Source organism: Uloborus diversus, chromosome 7 (genome assembly GCF_026930045.1).
Source record: "Uloborus diversus isolate 005 chromosome 7, Udiv.v.3.1, whole genome shotgun sequence".
In the NCBI taxonomy this organism is placed as follows: domain Eukaryota; kingdom Metazoa; phylum Arthropoda; class Arachnida; order Araneae; family Uloboridae; genus Uloborus; species Uloborus diversus.
In genome coordinates this window covers 101,595,179-101,615,098 of record NC_072737.1, presented here as the reverse complement: position 1 = coordinate 101,615,098, position 19,920 = coordinate 101,595,179, and the positions used below count along the sequence as shown (strand labels likewise).

The 19,920-nt window shown below is 35.7% G+C and overlaps 1 protein-coding gene across 1 annotated transcript in view; it reads left to right on the top strand.

Moving 5' to 3' along the window:
- Nucleotides 1-4,850: 4,850 nt before the first annotated feature.
- Nucleotides 4,851-19,920, top strand: part of LOC129226091 (transcriptional repressor p66-alpha-like) — a 76,657-nt gene continuing 61,587 nt past the window's right edge. The window contains exon 1 of the mRNA XM_054860682.1: nucleotides 4,851-6,125. Within this exon, the coding sequence (XP_054716657.1) occupies nucleotides 4,992-6,125 (1,134 nt within the window). The 5' untranslated portion in view covers nucleotides 4,851-4,991. The remainder of the gene's footprint in view (nucleotides 6,126-19,920) is intronic.

The following is a 19,920-nucleotide window of genomic DNA, read 5'->3' as shown; positions in this document are numbered from 1 at the left end:
AAAGAACGGTATGTCCTAGAAAGTTGAAATTTGGTACGTAGACTGCTAGTGGGGTCTAGTTGTGCACCTCCCCCTTTTGGTTGCATTCGGGTGTTTCTAAAGGGGTCTTTTGCACCTTTTTGGGGGTTAATCATTGTTGGTTTCGATGCACTCTAATGGTGTATTAATTTGGTAGACACTTGGCGATATATCGCCAGTCTTTTGGTCGCCAAGTTTTGTCGCCAACCTGGTGACAAATTTGGCGGTTTTTTTTAAAATCTGGTTTTAATTTGGCCATTGTTGGTGATATTTAGAGAGTTAATTATTGAATCGCATTAAAATTGCAGTAATGGGGAAATAACATTGAATTGGTGTAAAAAGAAGTCATGTGTGGGGAAATAACATTAAATTGGTGTAAAAAGAAGTCATGTGATGCACACATTAGCTCGTTTTTTTTTTATAACTGGTCTTTGAACTAATTCGATTAAGTATAAGTTTTGCGAAAAACGTTTTAGCGAATGTTCTCTTCAACTAGTTGGTGATTAAGTAATCGATGGGGATTCTTATAAAAATTTTACTTGCTAGTTATTGAAGGACTGTTTGAAAACGCAAAGTTTAAGCGAAATTTTACGATTTTTTTTTTTTTTTTTGGAACTAGATTATTTTAGCGGACAAAAAAACTTGAGTGTATTGTAATATAGTGTGCTGTATACGGGTGACAAGTTTCATTACTCGGTAAGTTTTAATTACATATTATTAAAAGTGTTTTTTTTTTTTTTCTTCAAGCATACCAACTATTTTAGTGAATGCATTTTCATCTCAAGCTCTTTTGGTATTATTCATCTTTTTACCAGATATAGTATTGCGAATATTATACATTACAATATTTGCAATTTGTGTACCATAAGTTAATACTCTACTTCTATATGTTTCTAGCTAACATTGAATTAATTTTGATGTTTTGATTCTCAAGCATTTTATATATCTGTGCCTCGGCCATTTTTTTCCAAAGTGATATTACAGAGTTAAAATCAGCTTTTCTCATATTTCTTAGAGGCATAGAGCACTATGTCCGAAACCAGTTATTAAGTAATGGATATATAGCGTATTTTAAAAGAACACCAAGTCCACTTTCACTTAGAGCAGTGGTTCCCAACCTTTTTTACGTCGCGACCCCTTTTTCGGCATTTAAACAACCCGCGATCCCCTACGTGTGCTCCTCTCTCTCTCTATATATATATATATGTGTGTGTGTGTGTGTGTGTGTGTGAGTAGACAGTATATATTTTACATAATAACTCAAGGAGTTTGAGGTATTTTATTCTTTATGAGTAAAACACAATTATTGTAAAAAAAGCAGTCACTGCAATGTTAAACATGCATTTCGACACTTTGAAAAGTCATGCGTCCAGCAGTGGCGAATGCAGGATTTGGTGTTCGGAAGAGCTGAGGTCATGAAAAAATCTTATTAGTCCAACTTTCATTGAAGAGAATGAAGACATTTTCTTTTAACAAGGCCGTTGCGATGTCAAAAACTTGCGAGGAGGGCCTTGATAGTCACTCATAATTTTTTAAACGTATACGTATATAGCAAGAAAAGGAGAGAGTTCAAAATGTTGCTTGGAGGGGTAGAGAGTCATTAATAGCATGCGAGCAATCAAATTAATAGAATTGCGTTATAAAAGCGGAAAAAGAGAGTTAACAATATAAACCTAGAGTTGTAAATGTAACATACGCAAAGCTCCTAACCCGGAAAATGTTCGAAATGGAAGTTCTAATATTGCAGTTTACACGAAATCTGGTGATGTTAGGAGAAAGAGGAGAAGTTCCAGAGAATTTTATGAACGGTTGAAGCTCGTAGACTCTACCTCTGAAATTTCGTGAAATTGAAATCCTAAAGATGAAGTTTTAGACAATTTTTCACTATAGGGAAGGGGAGGAGAATTCTCTACTTTTTCAAAAATAAAAATAAAACTCCCTAAAAAGACGCAGTTGTAGACCGTTTAGGCTACCTTTCGCGGAAAATTTTTGAATTTAAGATCCTAAAAACGTAATTACAGGCCATCTTTGCAAACATTAGGAAGAAGGTTTGGATTTGGAGCCTCTCCTCCGGAGTTTTTTCGGAATTGAAGTTCCAAAAACGAAATTTTAGAAGAATTTTGATGACATGGAGGGAAAAAGGATTAGCGGTAATCCCACAGAAATGTTTTGAGTTTTAAGTCCAAAAAACAGAATAGTAAGTTATCTTTGATAACAAAAAGAAATGTTCGGAGACCCTCTCCAGATTTTTTTTGGAAATTTAAGGCCAAAAAGCGAAAATTTATACAATGTTTAATGATGTGAGGTAGACACTCCTCCGGAATTGTTTTCAAAATCAAAATCCCAAAAACTCATTTCTTGGCTATTTTTGATGAAGTCAAGTGACAGTGAAGTGACAGTGAATATTTTCAAAATTAAGTCCTGAAAACGCAATTAAAGAACATTTTTCAGGATAAGGGTTGAGGTGAAGAAAACCTCTCAAAGAAATTATTCGGAATTGGGGTTTCAAAAACGAAATTTTAGACGATTTTAGGTGACATTAGAGGGAGAAAAATTCGCCACTCTTTCGTGGAAATTAGTAGATATTGAAGTACCTAAGCCAAAATTCAAGATAATCTTAAAGGACGTTGGCAATCAGCTACTCTAGTATGGGGGGGGGGATGCTACGCCCCACAGTTCCTCTCCTGAATTCGCCACTGCTTTCAAATATTGATACTACTCCAAAATGCTATTATTTCCCTGTATATTTTATTTTTTTTTATCTATGCAGTGATGTATTTTTTAATTTAGGGATAATGTCGCTACCCCCTAAGAAATGCTTCGTGATCCCCTTGGAGGTCGCGACCCACAGGTTGGGAACCCCTGACTTAGAGGGACAGAACACCATGTGGTTAAAACTACCCTCCTGTAAAGTTATGAAAATGGACATAGTGTTGTATCCCTCCTAGGTACAGATATAAACGCTTTCTGCAGCGTTCGTTTTTGTAACGAAAAACGATACATTTGAAAAAAAAAAACAAAGGTAGACTATTTGTATGATTCATTTAAGGTTTGATTCTCATTCGGTTGGAATGAAATGCTTTTTAACTGAAATGTACTAATGTTCCAAGTCTACTAGAAAGGATATAAAGGAACGCAGGATTTTGATACCCCCTCAAACAGAAACTAGGCAATGTTAACTAAATTTTTAAGAGTATTTTTGGCAGTAGTAACCTCACTGATTAAGATGTGTTCCTGTGACCATAATGTTTGCGTTTGAGTCTCTTAGGATTTACATTTCTTAGAATGTACTGTCCGGCTCTGGCAAGTTGAGCTCCATTGGCCGGCGGATTAATCGATTCCATTTGCAGAAATAGGGGTGAGGAAAAACGGGTGAAGGTTTTGACCTTCAGGCTAATAGAGCTAAACTCTGCGCCTGAAAACTCTAACCTTCCTCTAAACCTGAAGGCTTGATAGAGCTAAACTCTGTGCTAACAATTCCTCTTCTTACTGTTTGCTCTCCCTTGAAAGAAATGGACTTGCTCAAGGCCACAGCTCAACTTCTCAGAGGTGGACAGTAATTGCCCGTGCAAGATTTGTTTTTGTGATTACTTGGGTGACAGAAGGAGGACAGAGTCCTGATCGAGCGATCGCATATCGGGAGATTCGACTGTATTAAGTGTTAAAATGGATTCCTCAAGTTCATTGTATGTTTGTTCGGCCAACAAGTTTTACATGAGGTGTTCAAAATTTCAGGAGGGCCGAGGAGCCCCGTTCCTGTGTTGTCCATCCAGGTCCTCGAAATGTGCCATTCTATAAAGGAGCGCAACAATGACAGTGCATTGCAGACCTTTCTCACAAGACATTCTGATGGTCCTTAAGAGTTCTTATGAAACTTACTACAGGAAGGAGCAAACATGAATTGGATTGAAAATTTTGGTAACATTTTATTAAAATCTTGATGTTTATTGTGCAAAACATGGCTTTGGAACATATTTCCTCTTCTTGCCTCGATCATGGATATGAAGCTTGCAGAAAGTGTATAAGTTGAACTGAATACTACCAAAGCTAAGTAAAGAGGGTTCGCAATATCGCTAAAATTCTATAACGATTTTGGACAAAATGTGTTTCAGAAAGAAAAATAAATATACGTAATATTTTAACACATTAATTTTAACTGTTTTTTGTCGACAGAAAAGCGAATACCTCGACAATGGATTGCTGTAATTTAGCTAATTCTGTTATGTCGTTTAGAAATGAAATTTATGAAAGATAACATCTGCAGAAGATTTGATGAATTTAAAAATTTATTCACTTCGCTTTATTTGATTAATACAGAAATTTTCAATAGCTTGAAATGCCACTTGAATTGCCGGGAGAAAATCGAAAAATACTTCTGTTTGTTTCTTGCCGGATTAATTTAAGATATGTTAATCAGATTCAGTTAATGGTAGAATTTACAAAGTGGATGCACAGAGTTTTGAAATGCTAGCTATTTGTTTGAAATGGCTAATAATAGCAACAATGATGATAATAACAACAATCAGCGTAGAACCCTGTCCCTCAAAGGAAAAATGGAAGTTATTGATTATTCTGAAGCACACAAAATAGGAGTGCGTGCTCTTGCCAAATTATTTAACATAGGAAGAACCCAAGTTTGTTGCATCCTGAAACAAAAGGATACTTTGCGGAAGGAGTGGCTCCAAAACGGCAATCAAGACAGAAAGAACAAATTTCCAAAGGCTGATGGATTTGTTGTGGATAAGGTTGTTTATGATTGGTATCTTTTTGCAAGGAGCAAAAACTTGCCAGTTTCTGGTCCCATTCTGCAAGAAAAAGCAAGAGAAGCTGCTGCCGAAGCTGGATTTGGGGAATTCAAAGCCTCGAATGGATGGTTGAACCGATTTTGCATCCGGCATCAAATCGTATTCAGGAAGATACGTGGAGAGTCTGCTGTGTTCGATTGTAGCGATAGCGAAGAATGGATTAAAAAAATGAGAAGTACTATAGAAGAATATCAGCCTAGAAATGTGTATGCAATAGATGAAACTGGGTTGTTCTTTCGAGCCCTTCCGGATAAAGCGATCAACTTGAAAAATGAATTTTGCATTCTTGGTGAAATGGCCGAAGAACGATTAACATTACTTCTGGGAGCGAATATGGAAGGTGAAAAGTTGATACCTTTGGTAATTGGAAAAGCACCAGCAAATGGTTTTAAGGAACTGAGTGTACTTAAGGCATCCATTGAGTGTCAGTTTAACAGAAGAGCGTGGATGAATGCTGATATCATGATGGAATATTTGAGAAATTTAGACGAACTGTTTGTCAAAGAAAATAGGAATGTTTTATTGTTCGTGGACAATGCTATATGCCACCCTAGGGATATTCGCCTAAAGAATTCTAAGATAATTTTCCTTCCTCCACATGCATCAAATTGTCACCCTCTTGATCCCATAATCAAAAACCTGAAAGTTCAATATCGACAATTGCTGTTAAAGCATCTTATCCGGAAAACGAAAAGAAATGTATCTGCTATAAATGTTGCTGAAAAAATCAGCCTTTTAGATGCAGTTGGGTGGATCAAACAGGTGTGGAATAAGGTTGATGAAGAAACAATAAAAGATTGCTTTCAAAAGGCTGGCTTTACGGAAAGGGTCGTTCCAAAATCTGATCCCGAGGAAAACGAAAACTCCCGAGTTTTGCAAGATTTAATGGGGAAATGTGGATTCGGAGAGGTGTTATCTGAAGAATTCGCTACCATGGATTCAGATCTTGCAATAGAGGAAGAAGTTAAAGAAATAGCAGATATCGTGAAAGAATTTTCCGCCGAGCATTCTCAAGAAGAAAATCAAACACCTCAGTGTGACGAACTTGGCACCAATATCGAAGAAGAAAATGAAATTTGTAGCATATTAAGTGAATCAGAAACGTCTCGTGTACCACTGCATTCTAATACTTATGGCGATATAAAGCCCTGCTTAGCGCTAAATGTTCCTAATGATTGCACTGCTGCAAACGAAATGGGTAGCATTGAAAAAGAGATAAAATCGTCCTCTCATCTGTTTCAAGTGAAATCTGAAGTCGAAAACAGTGATGACGAGTCCCTGAATGATCAGTCTGCTCCCAAGGTAACGATTTTGGTTCGTTAAACAATGAATTCTTTCAGGTATTCTTTGGTTTGTGTTTGTAAAAAAAAAAAAACTTCTCCGAATTGTAATGCTCTGGAAAATAAGTTACTTGAAATAATTTCAAATTCATTTTAACTGCTTGTAACAGTTCTACTTAAAGTAACCAACGTTATTAATACGACATTGTTCTCCTACATTAATTGGCCAAGTAATCTTCCGTTGGTTTCATAAAATAATGTAATTCGATAGGAAAATACTGGTGCACTTTCACAACTTTTTTTGAAATGGAAAAGACGAGGGGTGCCGCGAACTGCCGCGGTAACAATTTTTAAAAAGAGGTGAACTGGGGTGCAGTGAGAAAATTCTATTTATTTAAAAGTTGCCGCGAATCAGAAGAGTTTAGGAACTAATCCCAATAGTTCAAAAAGTGTACAAAAGCAAGAAAAAAAACACCCGACTCACTTCCAACACGCACAAGTCCTCATTTCTGCCGTCATTTTTCTGTTTCGCTCGCAGAAGCAATCCATCTTCAGATCACCGTTTATATGCAGCAGTCTCGAAATTTCAATTTCTTTCGAGATGGCGGTGGGGGGGGGGGGGCATTAATCACATTCTAAGACCAGAATTTGAACTTTACCGCCAAAATCATCTTAAATGAGGAGCGGCCCTCGGGTGGAAAAGGTTGGACACTTCTGATATATGGTAATATGTGCAGTAGTTTCGAAAATATGATTTTTCAAATTCGGATCATCATTTGTGCTCAGCCTGTAATCTGTAATGTAAGACAAAACCAAGATGACATTTTGCCAAGTTCAAGTTAATAACAGTTTCGAACTTTCGATGAGAAATTGGAAAGAAATCAAGAAGCATTTAAGCAACCGGACAAATAGATAATACCTGGTTCCCTGAGATAACTATTTTAAAAGGGTGGTGATGGTGTAATGTCGCAAACATGTTATACAAGCAAACATGAATGTGATTTTCTTAATTTTTGGGCCTTTTTTCCACCTTAATATGTATGTTCTTTTAAAAAAGCACTAATTTCCATATAATTAACGAATAGAAATTTCCGAGTCATGCTGGACGTTTCCCACTCTGTTAATATGGTTCAACTTTTACTTCGTTGAAAGTATATAATTAAAAGTCAGACAGTACAGAATGCATTAGAAGGTGTTAGTCTTTATGTGTTAGATAAAATGATTAAGTATAAATTGAGAAAAATGTCCAGATTTTCAAATATCTTTCTGGAAAATTTTTTGGAAGCATTTGCTCCACGATCTTCCAAAACTTGCTCAATTCGTACGTCGTTATGTAAGATGCAATTATTTCCATGAAAATGTATAACCTTTCTAAAACGCTCATTGGACGATCGTTTCATGTCGTCCGTCCAGTTGAAACTTTCGGTTGCGCTTCGAAATTTCGCATAATTGTGAAACTTGAAATTGCATTTACTCCATAGTTGCCCAAATGTTCGGTACATTATGAAACTCGGAGCTGTACTGTGCCCATTCTTGCCGAAATTAAGGTCCTGTACTGTACTTGCGTTCAATTATGGAGTTTGAAAAAGCTCGATTTATAAAAAGCTTTTACTGCTCCCTTTCCCTCTCCTTTTATCAGCATAAAATGTTTTTTTTTTTTAAACACAGATCTCGATGGCCAAATCAAATACTTTCTCACACAAAAGGCGTTATTTCATTTGAAAAAATTTTCTTTTGGCAGGGGGGGGGGGGGTATACTGAAACTTCTTCGAGCGACCGCCCATCTAGCGGCCAATTTTTAGCGGCACTGATTTTTTAGTCCACAGACTTAATGTTAAAAACACTTCTAGCGACGGCAACCCAACCCTTCTTTCTGAACGGCCACCGAGTGGGTGCGTCCATCCCATTTTTCAGGACAACTTAGCATCCGAAAGCTCACTATTTTGCATTGAAAAAAGGGGTTAACTGAAACCCCGAAACACGTGTATGCAAAATATTCTGTTAGTTTTGGGCGTCATAACGTTGTTGATTTCCCTTTAATTCCATTTTCCTTTCCTTTTTCTAATCTACAGCCTTTTAGTGTAAGGAGAAGTCTGACTGCTAACGAATTCCGATAATTTTGGAGTAAAAATGTCTCTCACGTTTATTTTATTAGTTGGTCAGTGTCTGTGTATGATCTGGGTTGTAAGCAACGCTGTCAAAAATCATTTTTATGAACCTCGAACAACGTATTGTTCTGCGCAATATGAGCACGGAAAATCGGCGAGAAACTAATACAGTACGTTTTCAAATTCTTTCCAACACGAAACAGCAATAGAGTGCTGTGAATAGGGCCGTCGCTAGGTCGAAAATCTGGGGATTATACGCATTTGGCGGCCCCTTAATTGTTTCTCAAACGCATGTTCCAATATGCAGAGAGAGAGAGAGAGAGATAAGATTCAGCTTCTGGTTTAGCAGGGATAGTCATATTAAAGCATAATATTCAATCAGAAATAGGGGGTGTTGGAGGTTTACCTCCTGGAATTTTTTCAAAACTGAAGATATAAAAACGCAGTTTTAGACTATATTTTAAGTTAGGGAGGAAGGGGAAAGGAGGTCCAGGAAAGTACTCTTCCGATAATTTTTCCAAATTTAAGTTCCCAAAACAGAATTGTAAGTTATAATGGTTCTGTTCAGGAGAGAAGGGGTCCGTGGGTTCACCCCCCGGGAATTTTTCAAGATTGTTATTTGAAAAACGCAGTTTTAGACAACCTATGGTAATGTTAAGAAAAGGAAGAGGCTCGGGGTCATCCCCGATAATTTTCCAAAATTCAATCTTCAAGCACGCAATTGTAAATTATTTCTGATTGTGACAGGTAAAGGGGGTACGGGGGCTCTCCCCCGGGAAAAATTTGAAAATTGTAGTTCGAAAATGCAGTTTTAGACGATCTGTGGTGATATTAAGGTAAAAAGAGAAGCGGTTGCCATCCCCCCGAAAGTTTTTGAAGTTGAAGCCATAGAAACGCGGTTGTAGGCTTTTTTTTGTTAAAATGTGCACCGCAAGTTTTTTGAAATTAAGCTCCGAAAACGTAATTTAAGCCAACCTTCGATTAAAAGGGGGGGGGGGGGTATTGAAGGGGTTCGCGCACAGAAATGTTACAGCAATCTAAGATACATCGAATACGTTTATAAATACACTCATAACAAACTACCTATGTTTATCAACAGACACACGTGGAACGCAATGTATTACCGTTTTCTTTATTTTATAAATCACCGCAAGGTAGCGTATTCGAGCGCTATGTTGCGAATTCGAGCGCTGTAGTTGCGAATTGATTAATATTAAATGTAAGATATTTTAGACGAAGAAGAGGAAGAAGGGAGTCAGAAAAGTATTCCGAAAAAAACCTTTAGCACGCAATCCCGTATTATGATGGCATTTTTGAGAAAATAGTGTCTCAAAAAAAGTGTGAAAAGGATTTCATAACTGGAGTTCAAAGGTACTTTTTATCATTTTCATACGTACTTGTAAATACTAATTATTGAAATATTTTGTTGTTTATTTAGCTTATTTCAAAAACTTTTTAGCAATAAGATTAATTATTTCCTTTGTATAACTATTGATTCATTATTATTACGTTTTTAGACAAATGTTGTCAATTTAGAAAGGTATTCGAAATTTCCCCTTTTCCCCCATTTAAGTAAATACCCCGCTTTATCGAATAATTCAGGGTTCGTAAGCTCCGGGAAAACCTGGAATTGTCAGGGAAAATGAGATGGTTAAAAATGTTAGGGAATTTTCCCAAATTTGCCCCCCCCCCCAAAAAAAAAGAAAGTTTTCCAATATTTTCTAAGGGAGTTTTGTATTATGCGATCTAAGCAATAAAAAAGTGGCGACCAAAAAACAAACTTTCGCAATCGCCATTTTTGGTCCTCAATAGTTCCTCGGGTGAACAGGAATTATGCACTTACTTAACTGGGGAGAAAACAATTTACTGCTTTTTGAAGCACAAGCCCGAGGATGAGAGGGTCGATCGGGGAAAACCATTTTTTTTTAAAAATCGAAATGTCTTTTCAGCAAGGTGTGAAACGTAGTCGCCATTTTTACTTTTTTCTATACCTAATATATAGAAGAAAGTATTGGATTCGTGCAAATTTTCGAATTTTGACGGATTCGAACGTTTTGAGGTGTGCTGAGTTCATTTCGACTATTTTTGGAAAATGTCTGTGTGCGTGTTTATGTGTGTGTGTGTGTGTGTGTGTGTGTGTGTGTGTGTGTGTGTGTGTGTGTGTGTGTGTCACGTCTGTGTGTGACCAGTTTTTTGTGGTCGCTCTACAGCAAAAACTACCGCATGAAATCGAACGAAATTTGGTACACATATGTGCCCCTATGTAAACTTGTGCCCATTGGTTTTTGGCGCGAATTCCTCCAAGGGGGGTGAAGCAATGGGACATTTTTTGAGTTACGCCTGCTTGCTATTCCTCAGGAAGTAACTGGCAGAATCAAACAACATTTGGTCCATATGTTGCCATTAACAGGAACAGGTGCTGTTTCAATTTTGGTGTCAATAACTCAAACGGGAGTTGAGCTATAGAACGTTTTTTGTCGTCAATTGTGACTGGAATTTTGTCCCTGCGAGGGACAAAATTCCTGGGGAAATGGGGAATCTATTTTGCATTAAATTTTGCTGCTTGTTTTAAATTCAAATGCATTCAAAATTGTTACTTGCTATTAATAACAGTTAAATAAAATTTTCATCTCTAAAACCTATTTTGCTTATTTTTAAGAAGATCTACATATCAATTTGTAAAACTTTTTCAGCCTCCTCAGCTTTCTGGGAGTAAGAAGAGGGGGGGGGGGGGGTTGAGTTTGAGGGCAGTTGCTGGGTGTATTTTTAAGGTGTGATACAAAACCATGTTGAAAAAGCTTTCGGAAGATTCCTTTCAGAATGGTTATGAGTGAGCACATTTTTAGAGAAACTCTAACTCAAAGAATAACGCAAGCAACAGAACGGAATTCAGTATTTAGATCGACGTTGATAGCAACAAGTGCTAATTAGTTTTTTACTTGCGTTCGCTATAAGAACAACGGTGCAATCGAAATATTTTCTTGTTCAATGTGACAACTTTATCTGAAATAAAAATGCAAGGAATCGGGGAGCAAAACTTGTTTTTTAATGCCACACCATCCAATGGGGAAATCTGAATGAGAAAAATAATTTTAATGTACTATTAATAAACTTGTGGATTTTACAATTGATCAGACATAGAATTAAATCTTACAATTTAAACGAGTTAAAAGAAGGTAACAAATACAAACTAAATTTCAAACTCTTAACATGTTATTAAAAAATCCCCATTTTTGAGTTTTAAAATAGGGATGATTTGAACAAGAAATTTAGCCAGCAGAAAAAACCATTTTGGTACAACTGCCGTCCATAATCATTAAAGACTGTAATTTTTGTGGTTTTCAAGAGGAGATTTTTTTTTTAAAATGTTTTTAATTGGTGTCTTTTTTTTTTGTGTGGCCACCATGTCAGAAATGATCAATAAATAAAATTAAGAATTAAAGAAATGAATTAGTCAATGAGAAATGACCCTTTCTATGCCTTCAAAAACCATATTTGCTATTTGATTTTAGTCCTGTAACAATTTTTCAAAAAATTTTATGTGTCTTCAAGTTGTTATAAAATTTATTGTAACTTACGTTTAGTGAATTTATAGCCACAATAAGTTCTGCTTTAATTAACTGAACAGAACACCTGTTCGTACGTCAGTCCACTTCAAATTCAGATGTGAAAATACTCATTCAACAAATTAATAAGATGGTGGAATGCTAAGCCAAAAGGAAACAACTGTAAACAAATTTACTTTGTTGATGAAAACTCATTGTACAGATATAGATCATCTACTGATACTTTATTTTCAAAATGTTATTGTTCTACAATAGCTGACGAGTCAGAAAACTGTACTTTAACCATTAGCCATTGGTCTAAAAGCCAAAAGTGGATTTGTATCTGTGAAATCAAACCACTTTTTTCTCGCGCGGATAATCACAGCTGTTTCAAGAAATTTCTGGTATCCTTCAGTCAGACATTGTACGTTTTTACCATTCAGGCAGACTTTTTCTACCGTCTTATTAATGTTTTAAGGTTTTAGTGACAAACGATCCATAAAACTTACCTTCCATTTCTGCTCTCTAGCTACTTTAAAACTAGTATGTTGTGGCCATCACGAAACTTTCTTCTATATTTTTTTTTTTCTGATCCCTCCCCATGCTTGACGAGGAAGCAATATTCCCAACAAAAACAAAATTACACATGCAAAAACTTGACGACCATCCCAATGTCTGAATTATTGCAAAAGTAAAGCAAAGAGCGAAAATTGAAAGTTATTTTAAAAGCCTTGCTTGAATTAATTACAAATATTTTATTTGTTAACAAACATAAGATGGCAACAGTTAAAAATTTTAAATCATTGAGATAATATCATAGACTAATAATAAGAGTAGACCGAGCTTTCTCATTCTTGCTGATAAAGAAAATTGGTTCATAGATGTATCATGTGACTAGTGGAAGGGCTTGGCGAAGACTTTGGCAGCATGGTTGCTAGATGGCAGCATTATCTATAGTTTGGCACTCGACATGTATTTTAAGACAATGTGTTTTCATTAAAAAAAACTTCCAGGTGCAGAGATTGAACTGTTTTTCTTTTAGTTATGCATTATTTTGACATTAGTATTAGTTTTTGATCAGTTTTCGGTAACTTTTATTTCATTTGGAGCTATCAGCGTTGGCGTGAACGAAATGGCGTAAACGTTTTGCGTTAACGCAAAAACGTACTAATCGGTATCTTAAATTGAAACTGTAGGTAAAAATCTTACCGTTTGCTGATTCTTCTTGGTCGCTTGCATCTTTTATTGCTTAGAGAGTTATTGAAATTGACTAAAGAAAATGCACAATGCTATCTAAACGAAAAACTCACTATATTAACAAAATATTTACGACTTAGAATAACAAATTTACAAATCGGACTCCATAAAAGATCATTCTTCCGTGTTCCATCAATTCTATTTATTTTATTTCGCGCTGGCGTTGATCGTCTGCTACGATTAACGCCCGCTGTTGCTAGGATATCCACCAGTCACATGGTTTGGTTTATGAGCAGCAAAAGGGTTGCCATAGCTCGGTCTACTCTTATTATTAGTCTATGGATAATATTTCCTATCATTTCCATACAATTAAAATCACGAGAAATACGCAGACGACAATCTATTACGATTTATCTTTCTTATTGTTGCATTAATAAAAATATTTTTATTCGCAAAAAAAAAAAAAAAAAAAAAAAAAAAAATCAACTCCTCTTGGAGCGATCGGCGTCAAAATTGAACCAAAGCCTGTTTACATATGGATTCACATATATTCCAAATTTCAACCAGAACGTAGCATTACTTCTTGAGATAGGGCACTCAAAATGGAAAAAAAGAACGGGTGATTGCGCTACCCCCTTTTTAGCTGTTGACACAAAAATAAAATCAGTTCTTATACCCACTAAGGGCTACTTGCCGATAAATTTTTCTTTCATTCCGTTCATTATTTCTTGAGATACAGCAGTCACAATTGACGACAAAAAACGTTCTATAGCTCAACCCCCGTTTGAGCTATTGACACCAAAATTGAATCAGCACCTGTTCCTGTTAATACAAACATATGGACCAAATTTTGTTTGATTCCACCAGTTACTTCCTGAGGAATAGCAAGCACGCGTAACTCGAAAAACGTCCCATTGCTCCACCCCCCTTGGAGGAATTCGCGCCAAAAACTAATGGGCACAAGTTCACATAGGGGCACATATGTGTACTAAATTTCGTTCGATTTCATGCGGTAGTTTTTGTTGTAGAGCGGCCACAAAAAACTGGTCACACACAGACGTGATACACACACACACACACACATACACACATACACACACACAGACAGACAGACATTTTCCAAAAATGGTCGAAATGGACTCAGCACACCTCAAAACGTTCGAATCCGTCAAAATTCGAAATTCGAAAATTTGCACGAATCCAATACTTTCTTCTATATATTAGATATAGAAGAAAGTAAAAATAGTCACATGATTTTCTTATCGCTCTTAATTTCATATTTGTTGTTTTGCTTTGTTTTGTTCCGTTAAAATAATGTCTCGTTGTGTTAAATATTGTTATTAGCTAGAATACGGGACTTTAGCCGTCCCGTATGGAAGTTCCCCGGGACGCGGGACAATTTTTCAAAATACGGGACTGTCCCTTGAAATCCGGGACGCCTGGCAACCCTGTACTAGTTGGTTATTCACAAGATGGAAGTAGACACGATGCTTAAATGCTTAAGTTTCTAAAAACAAAACAGAATTGGATGATTTCTTGAACTGTTAATTGATGAAAATAACGGAAAATGTGCTGCAAATTGTTATTTTCTTTTTACTTTCTTCTATATCTAATATATAGAAGAAAGTATTGGATTCGATGCAAATTTTCGAATTTCGAATTTTGACGGATTCGAACGTTTTGAGGTGTGCTGAGTCCATCTCGACTATTTTTACTTTCTTCTATATCTAATATATAGAAGAAAGTATTGGATTCGTGCAAATTTTCGAATTTCGAATTTTGACGGATTCGAACGTTTTGAGGTGTGCTGAGTCCATTTCGACCATTTTTGGAAAATGTCTGTCTGTCTGTATGTGTGTGTGTATGTGTGTGTGTATGTGTGTCACGTCTGTGTGTGACCAGTTTTTTGTGGCCGCTCTACAACAAAAACTACCGCATGAAATCGAACGAAATTTGGTACACATATGTGCCCCTATGTGAACTTGTGCCCATTAGTTTTTGGCGCGAATTCCTCCAAGGGGGGTGGAGCAATGGGACGTTTTTCGAGTTACGCGTGCTTGCTATTACTCAGGAAGTAACTGACGGAATCAAACAAAATTTGGTCCATATGTTGGTATTAACAGGAACAGGTGCTGATTCAATTTTGGTGTCAATAACGCAAACGGGGGTTGAGCTATAGAACGTTTTTTGTCGTCAATTGTGACTGCTGTATCTCAAGAAATAATGAACGGAATGAAAGAAAAATTTATCGGCAAGTAGCCCTTAGTGGGTATAAGAACTGATTTTATTTTTGTGTCAACAGCTAAAAAGGGGGTAGCGCAATCACCCGTTCTTTTTTTCCATTTTGAGTGTCCTATCTCAAGAAGTAATGCTACGTTCTGGTTGAAATTTGGAATATACAGTGGCTCCCAAAAGTGTTCGTACACCTTGAAATTTTGTAGTAAAACCAAAATAACGCAAAACTGAATTCGAATATGAAGTCCAATTTTTTTCACACCATTCCTATGCCATTCTGAATAAAACCCAGTAGGTTTTTTTTTAATATTGCCAGATTTTATTTTTGAAATTAGTCAAAAAACGATGAGACAGAGAAAAAATACGCCACAAAAGTCATCGTACACTGAAATATTTCCGAATAAATTCATGATTAAAGTTATCACATGTCGTTTTTTTATTATTCTTGCATTGTGTTGACTCTTAAAGGTCATTTGGCTTTAATTTTTTGTGTATTTATTCCTTAATATTTTGCTTATTACTTTAAAATGGCTGGTATTCGAAAAAAACCACAAACACCATTCGAAAGTTGAATTTTTTCGCCACAATAGCGGTAAATTGGTTTGAAATGTCTCTAAATTAGTTAATTTATTCCATTCTATAGTAAAGTGCTTGATAAAATGCTTTAAAGAAAGGAATCGGATCGAAAACAGGGTAAGAAAAGGTCAACTGGCAAAGTTAACAATGCGTGATCGGAGGTTTACAGTTAAAAAAATTAAGAAAAATACACATTTGAGTGCTGAAAAAGTTTCTGCAGAATTGAATGAAACATTTTACGTTTAATTTTCACCTAAAATTGTTCGCCAAGTTCTCTGATTAGCTGGATTAAATGGGACCTCATCGCACAGAAATTTTCTTGTTCGTGCGAAAAACAGTAAGCTTACGCTTTTCGTCGTAATATCAATGATAAATAAGCTCAAAACGTTTTGGAACAACGTCTTACTTATAGATGAAAATAAATTCAACACTTTGGGCTAAATTGTTGTATAATTGTAAATAGAAGAAAAAATGAGGAATTTAAACTTAGGAACTTAGTTGGATCAGTTAATCAGGACGGTGAAGGTGTTCTAGTGTAAGGGTGCATTACAGCATTCGGACTTGGAAATTTGGAATTTTTTGATGAAATAATGAATCATTCTGTTTATTTAAATATTTTAAAAACAATTTTAAACTATTAGCCCAAAATTTGGTAATCGGAAACAACTTTGTTTTTTTATCAAGATAACGACAAGTAGCATGCGTTTGCGTTTGGTGCCTCAAAAATTGTCCTTAAACTTCGAAATATCTCCTCGATCGCCAAATTTGAACTTAATGGAACATATTTGGAGATATCTGGTAGCTGGATTACGAAAATACACCATTGAAACGAAAAGCGAACTAGAAACAGTAAGACTCGAAGTACGTCTGAACACTTACTCAGAAATTACACAAAAAAAGAAAGAAAAAACAATGAATCTATTCCCATACGTTTAAAAGCTGTTGTTGATACTGTATGATATTCTACTAAATAATAACTTTGTAAAAAGTTAGATTATTTGCTAATTTTTTGACATTTTTCCAAAGTGTACGAAGACTTTTGTGAGATAAAATTTCCGGCAATTTTTGGCTTTTGATTTTTTAAAAATTATGTTTTAATGTTTTATTAAAAATTTTCATCTAGTTTTGTTAAGAATAGATCATAGATCTTATAATAAAATACCTATTCCGAAATATTAATTCTAACCAATGGATAATGGCCTATTTCATTGAAAGTCGTAGGTGTACGAACACTTTTGGGAGCCACTGTATGTGAATCCATGTGTAAACAGGCTTTGGTTCAATTTTGACGCCGATCGCTCCAAGAGGTGTTGATTTTTTTTTTTTTTTTTGCGAATAAAAATATTTTTATTAATGCAACAATAAGAAAGATAAATCGTAATAGATTGTCGTCTGCGTATTTCTCGTGATTTTAATTGTATGGAAATGATAGGAAATATTATCTCAATGATTTAAAATTTTTAACTGTTGCCATCTTATGTTTGTTAACAAATAAAATATTTGTAATTAATTCAAGCAAGGCTTTTAAAAAAACTTTCAATTTTCGCTCTTTGCTTTGCTTTTGCAATAATTCAGACATTGGGATAGTCGTCAAGTTTTTGCATGTGTAATTTTGTTTTTGTTGGGAATATTGCTTCCTCGTCAAGCATGGGGAGGGATCAGAAAAAAAAAAAAAAGAAAAATATAGAAGAAAGTTTCGTGATGGCCACAACATACTAGTTTTAAAATGTCTGTCTGTCTGTGTGTGTATGTGTGTCACGTCTGTGTGTGACCAGTTTTTTGTGGCCGCTCTACAGCAAAAACTACCGCATGAAATCGAACGAAACTTGGTACACATATGTGCCCTCATGTGAACTTGTGCCCATTGGTTTTTGGCGCGAATTCCTCCAAGGGGGGTGGAGCAATGGGACGTTTTTTGAGTTACGCGTGATTGCTATTCCTCAGGAAGTAACTGGCGGAATCAAACAAAATTTGGTCCATATGTTGCCAGTAACAGAAACAGGTGCTGATTCAATTATGGTGTCGATAACTCAAACGGGGGTTGAGCTATAGAACGTTTTTTGTCGTCAATTGTGACTCATGTATTTCAAGAAATAATGAACGGAATGAAAGAAAAATTTATCGGCAAGTAGCCCTTAGTGGGTATAAAAGCTGATTTTATTTTGGTGTCAACAGCTAAAAAGGGGGGTAGCGCAATCGCCCGTTCTTTTTTTCCATTGTGAGTGCTCTATCTCAAAAAGTAATGCTACGTTCTGGTTGAAATTTGGAATATATGTGAATCCATATGTAAACAGGCTTTGGTTCAGTTTTGGCGCCAATCGCGCCAAGAGGTGCTGATTTATTTTTATTATCATTATTTTTTTGCGAATAAAAATAGCTTTATTAGTGCAACAATAAGAAAGATAAATCGTAATAGATTATCGTCTGCTTATTTCTCGTGATTTTAATTGTATGGAAATGATCGGAAATATTATTTCAATGATTTAAAATTTTTAACTGTTGCCATCTTATGTTTGTTAACAAATAAAATATTTGTAATTAATTCAAGCAAGGCTTTTAAAATAACTTTCAATTTTCGCTCTTTGCTTTGCTTTTGCAATAATGCAGACATTGGGATGGTCGTCAAGTTTTTTCATGTGTAATTTTGTTTTTGTTGGGAATATTGCTTCCTCGTCAAGCATGGGGAGGGATCAGAAAAAAAAGAAAAATATAGAAGAAAGTTTCGTGATGGCCACAACATACTAGTTTTAAATTTTTAATAATGCAATTTTCTTGAGAAATGAAAACATTTTGCTCTTAAAACTTAATTTTATCCTCATTGCCTTGGACGCAAATGGGCAAAAAACTTTTCAACTAAATTGTAGTTTCATAAAGATTTATTAAATTGTTTTCATGCTATACAAATTCAAAAAATTATTTCTTAACCTTTGGCTTAGCCGCAATATTTGGTCATTCCCAAGATGGAAGTACACAAGGTTTTTTAAGTACCTAGGTTTCCGAAAACGGCAATGGATATTTATTGCATTGCAAACTATATTCAACATTCATAACTATTTTCTGGAAAAATGCAAAATTTTATTTTTGGAACATTTTTTTATTGTAATTGTTTTTGACGCTCATGTGCTAAAAACTGACTATTTTGTCCTAATGGGTTGTTTCCTTTAGTCAAAAGTACTTTTTGTCACTGAAATTGATGGAATAAGCAAATAATGATAATAATAATAATAATAGCGTGTTTCAACAATAAAACTCGCATTACGGCATGATAATTTCATAATATGTTTTGGTAATGTTTAACATGCAGGGAAAGACTTAATTGTAACAAGGCTGAACTCGATTCGGTAACTTAACTTTTATTGGTAAGACTTTCATTTTAGGGAAATGAAGAAACCAAAACAATTAACGCTAACTACTCATCACTACACTAGAGTAAGGCCCCTATATATACGAGCCGACGCATCAGCTTAATATCAGCCTTTTTGGATCGTAGCGCGTGTTTGAGTGGTTGCCTTTTCTGGTAAGTTATCGCCTTTGTTGAGTTTTCACTGGGAACAATTATTAGCGACACATGAGTTATTTATTAAATAAAATATTATTTTTGGCGAAACACGAAACTTTTCTCTGGCACCCCTAGCTCTGCAACAATGAAAAATCCGATCCAAAATGGCTAAACTTAAGCTGATGCGCCGGCCTATCTATATAGCGGCTCTACACTAGACATGATATACTGGAGTTTCGGGTTAATCCACTGGTGTCAGGGTTAAAATTTCAACTATCAAAATATTATCAAACAGGCAGTTGCTTCGTTCAAATGTAGAAACAATTTTCTCCTGTCACGCCTTGGTGATTTTCTAGTTTTATAAATTGTAGAGGGAAGGGGGGTTGGGGGCTGCCACTAACATGACAAGGGGCTCGTCTTGCGCCTTGGTTCTTAGCCGCCCTGTCTGGGGGGGGGGGGTATAGAAGAATTTCAAGAAAGGTGTGAATGTATAAAAAAAAATGATTAAGTTTTGCTCATTTTGCTTTGCTCATGTGAAAGAGTTAAATAAGTGTCAGCCCTTTTATTGGGATGTTGTGAAAGTAAATGATGAGGGCCGCACGGCCAACCTCAGCTATATCCTGGAATACCTTGAAAAAAAAAGCGATTTTTTTTTTT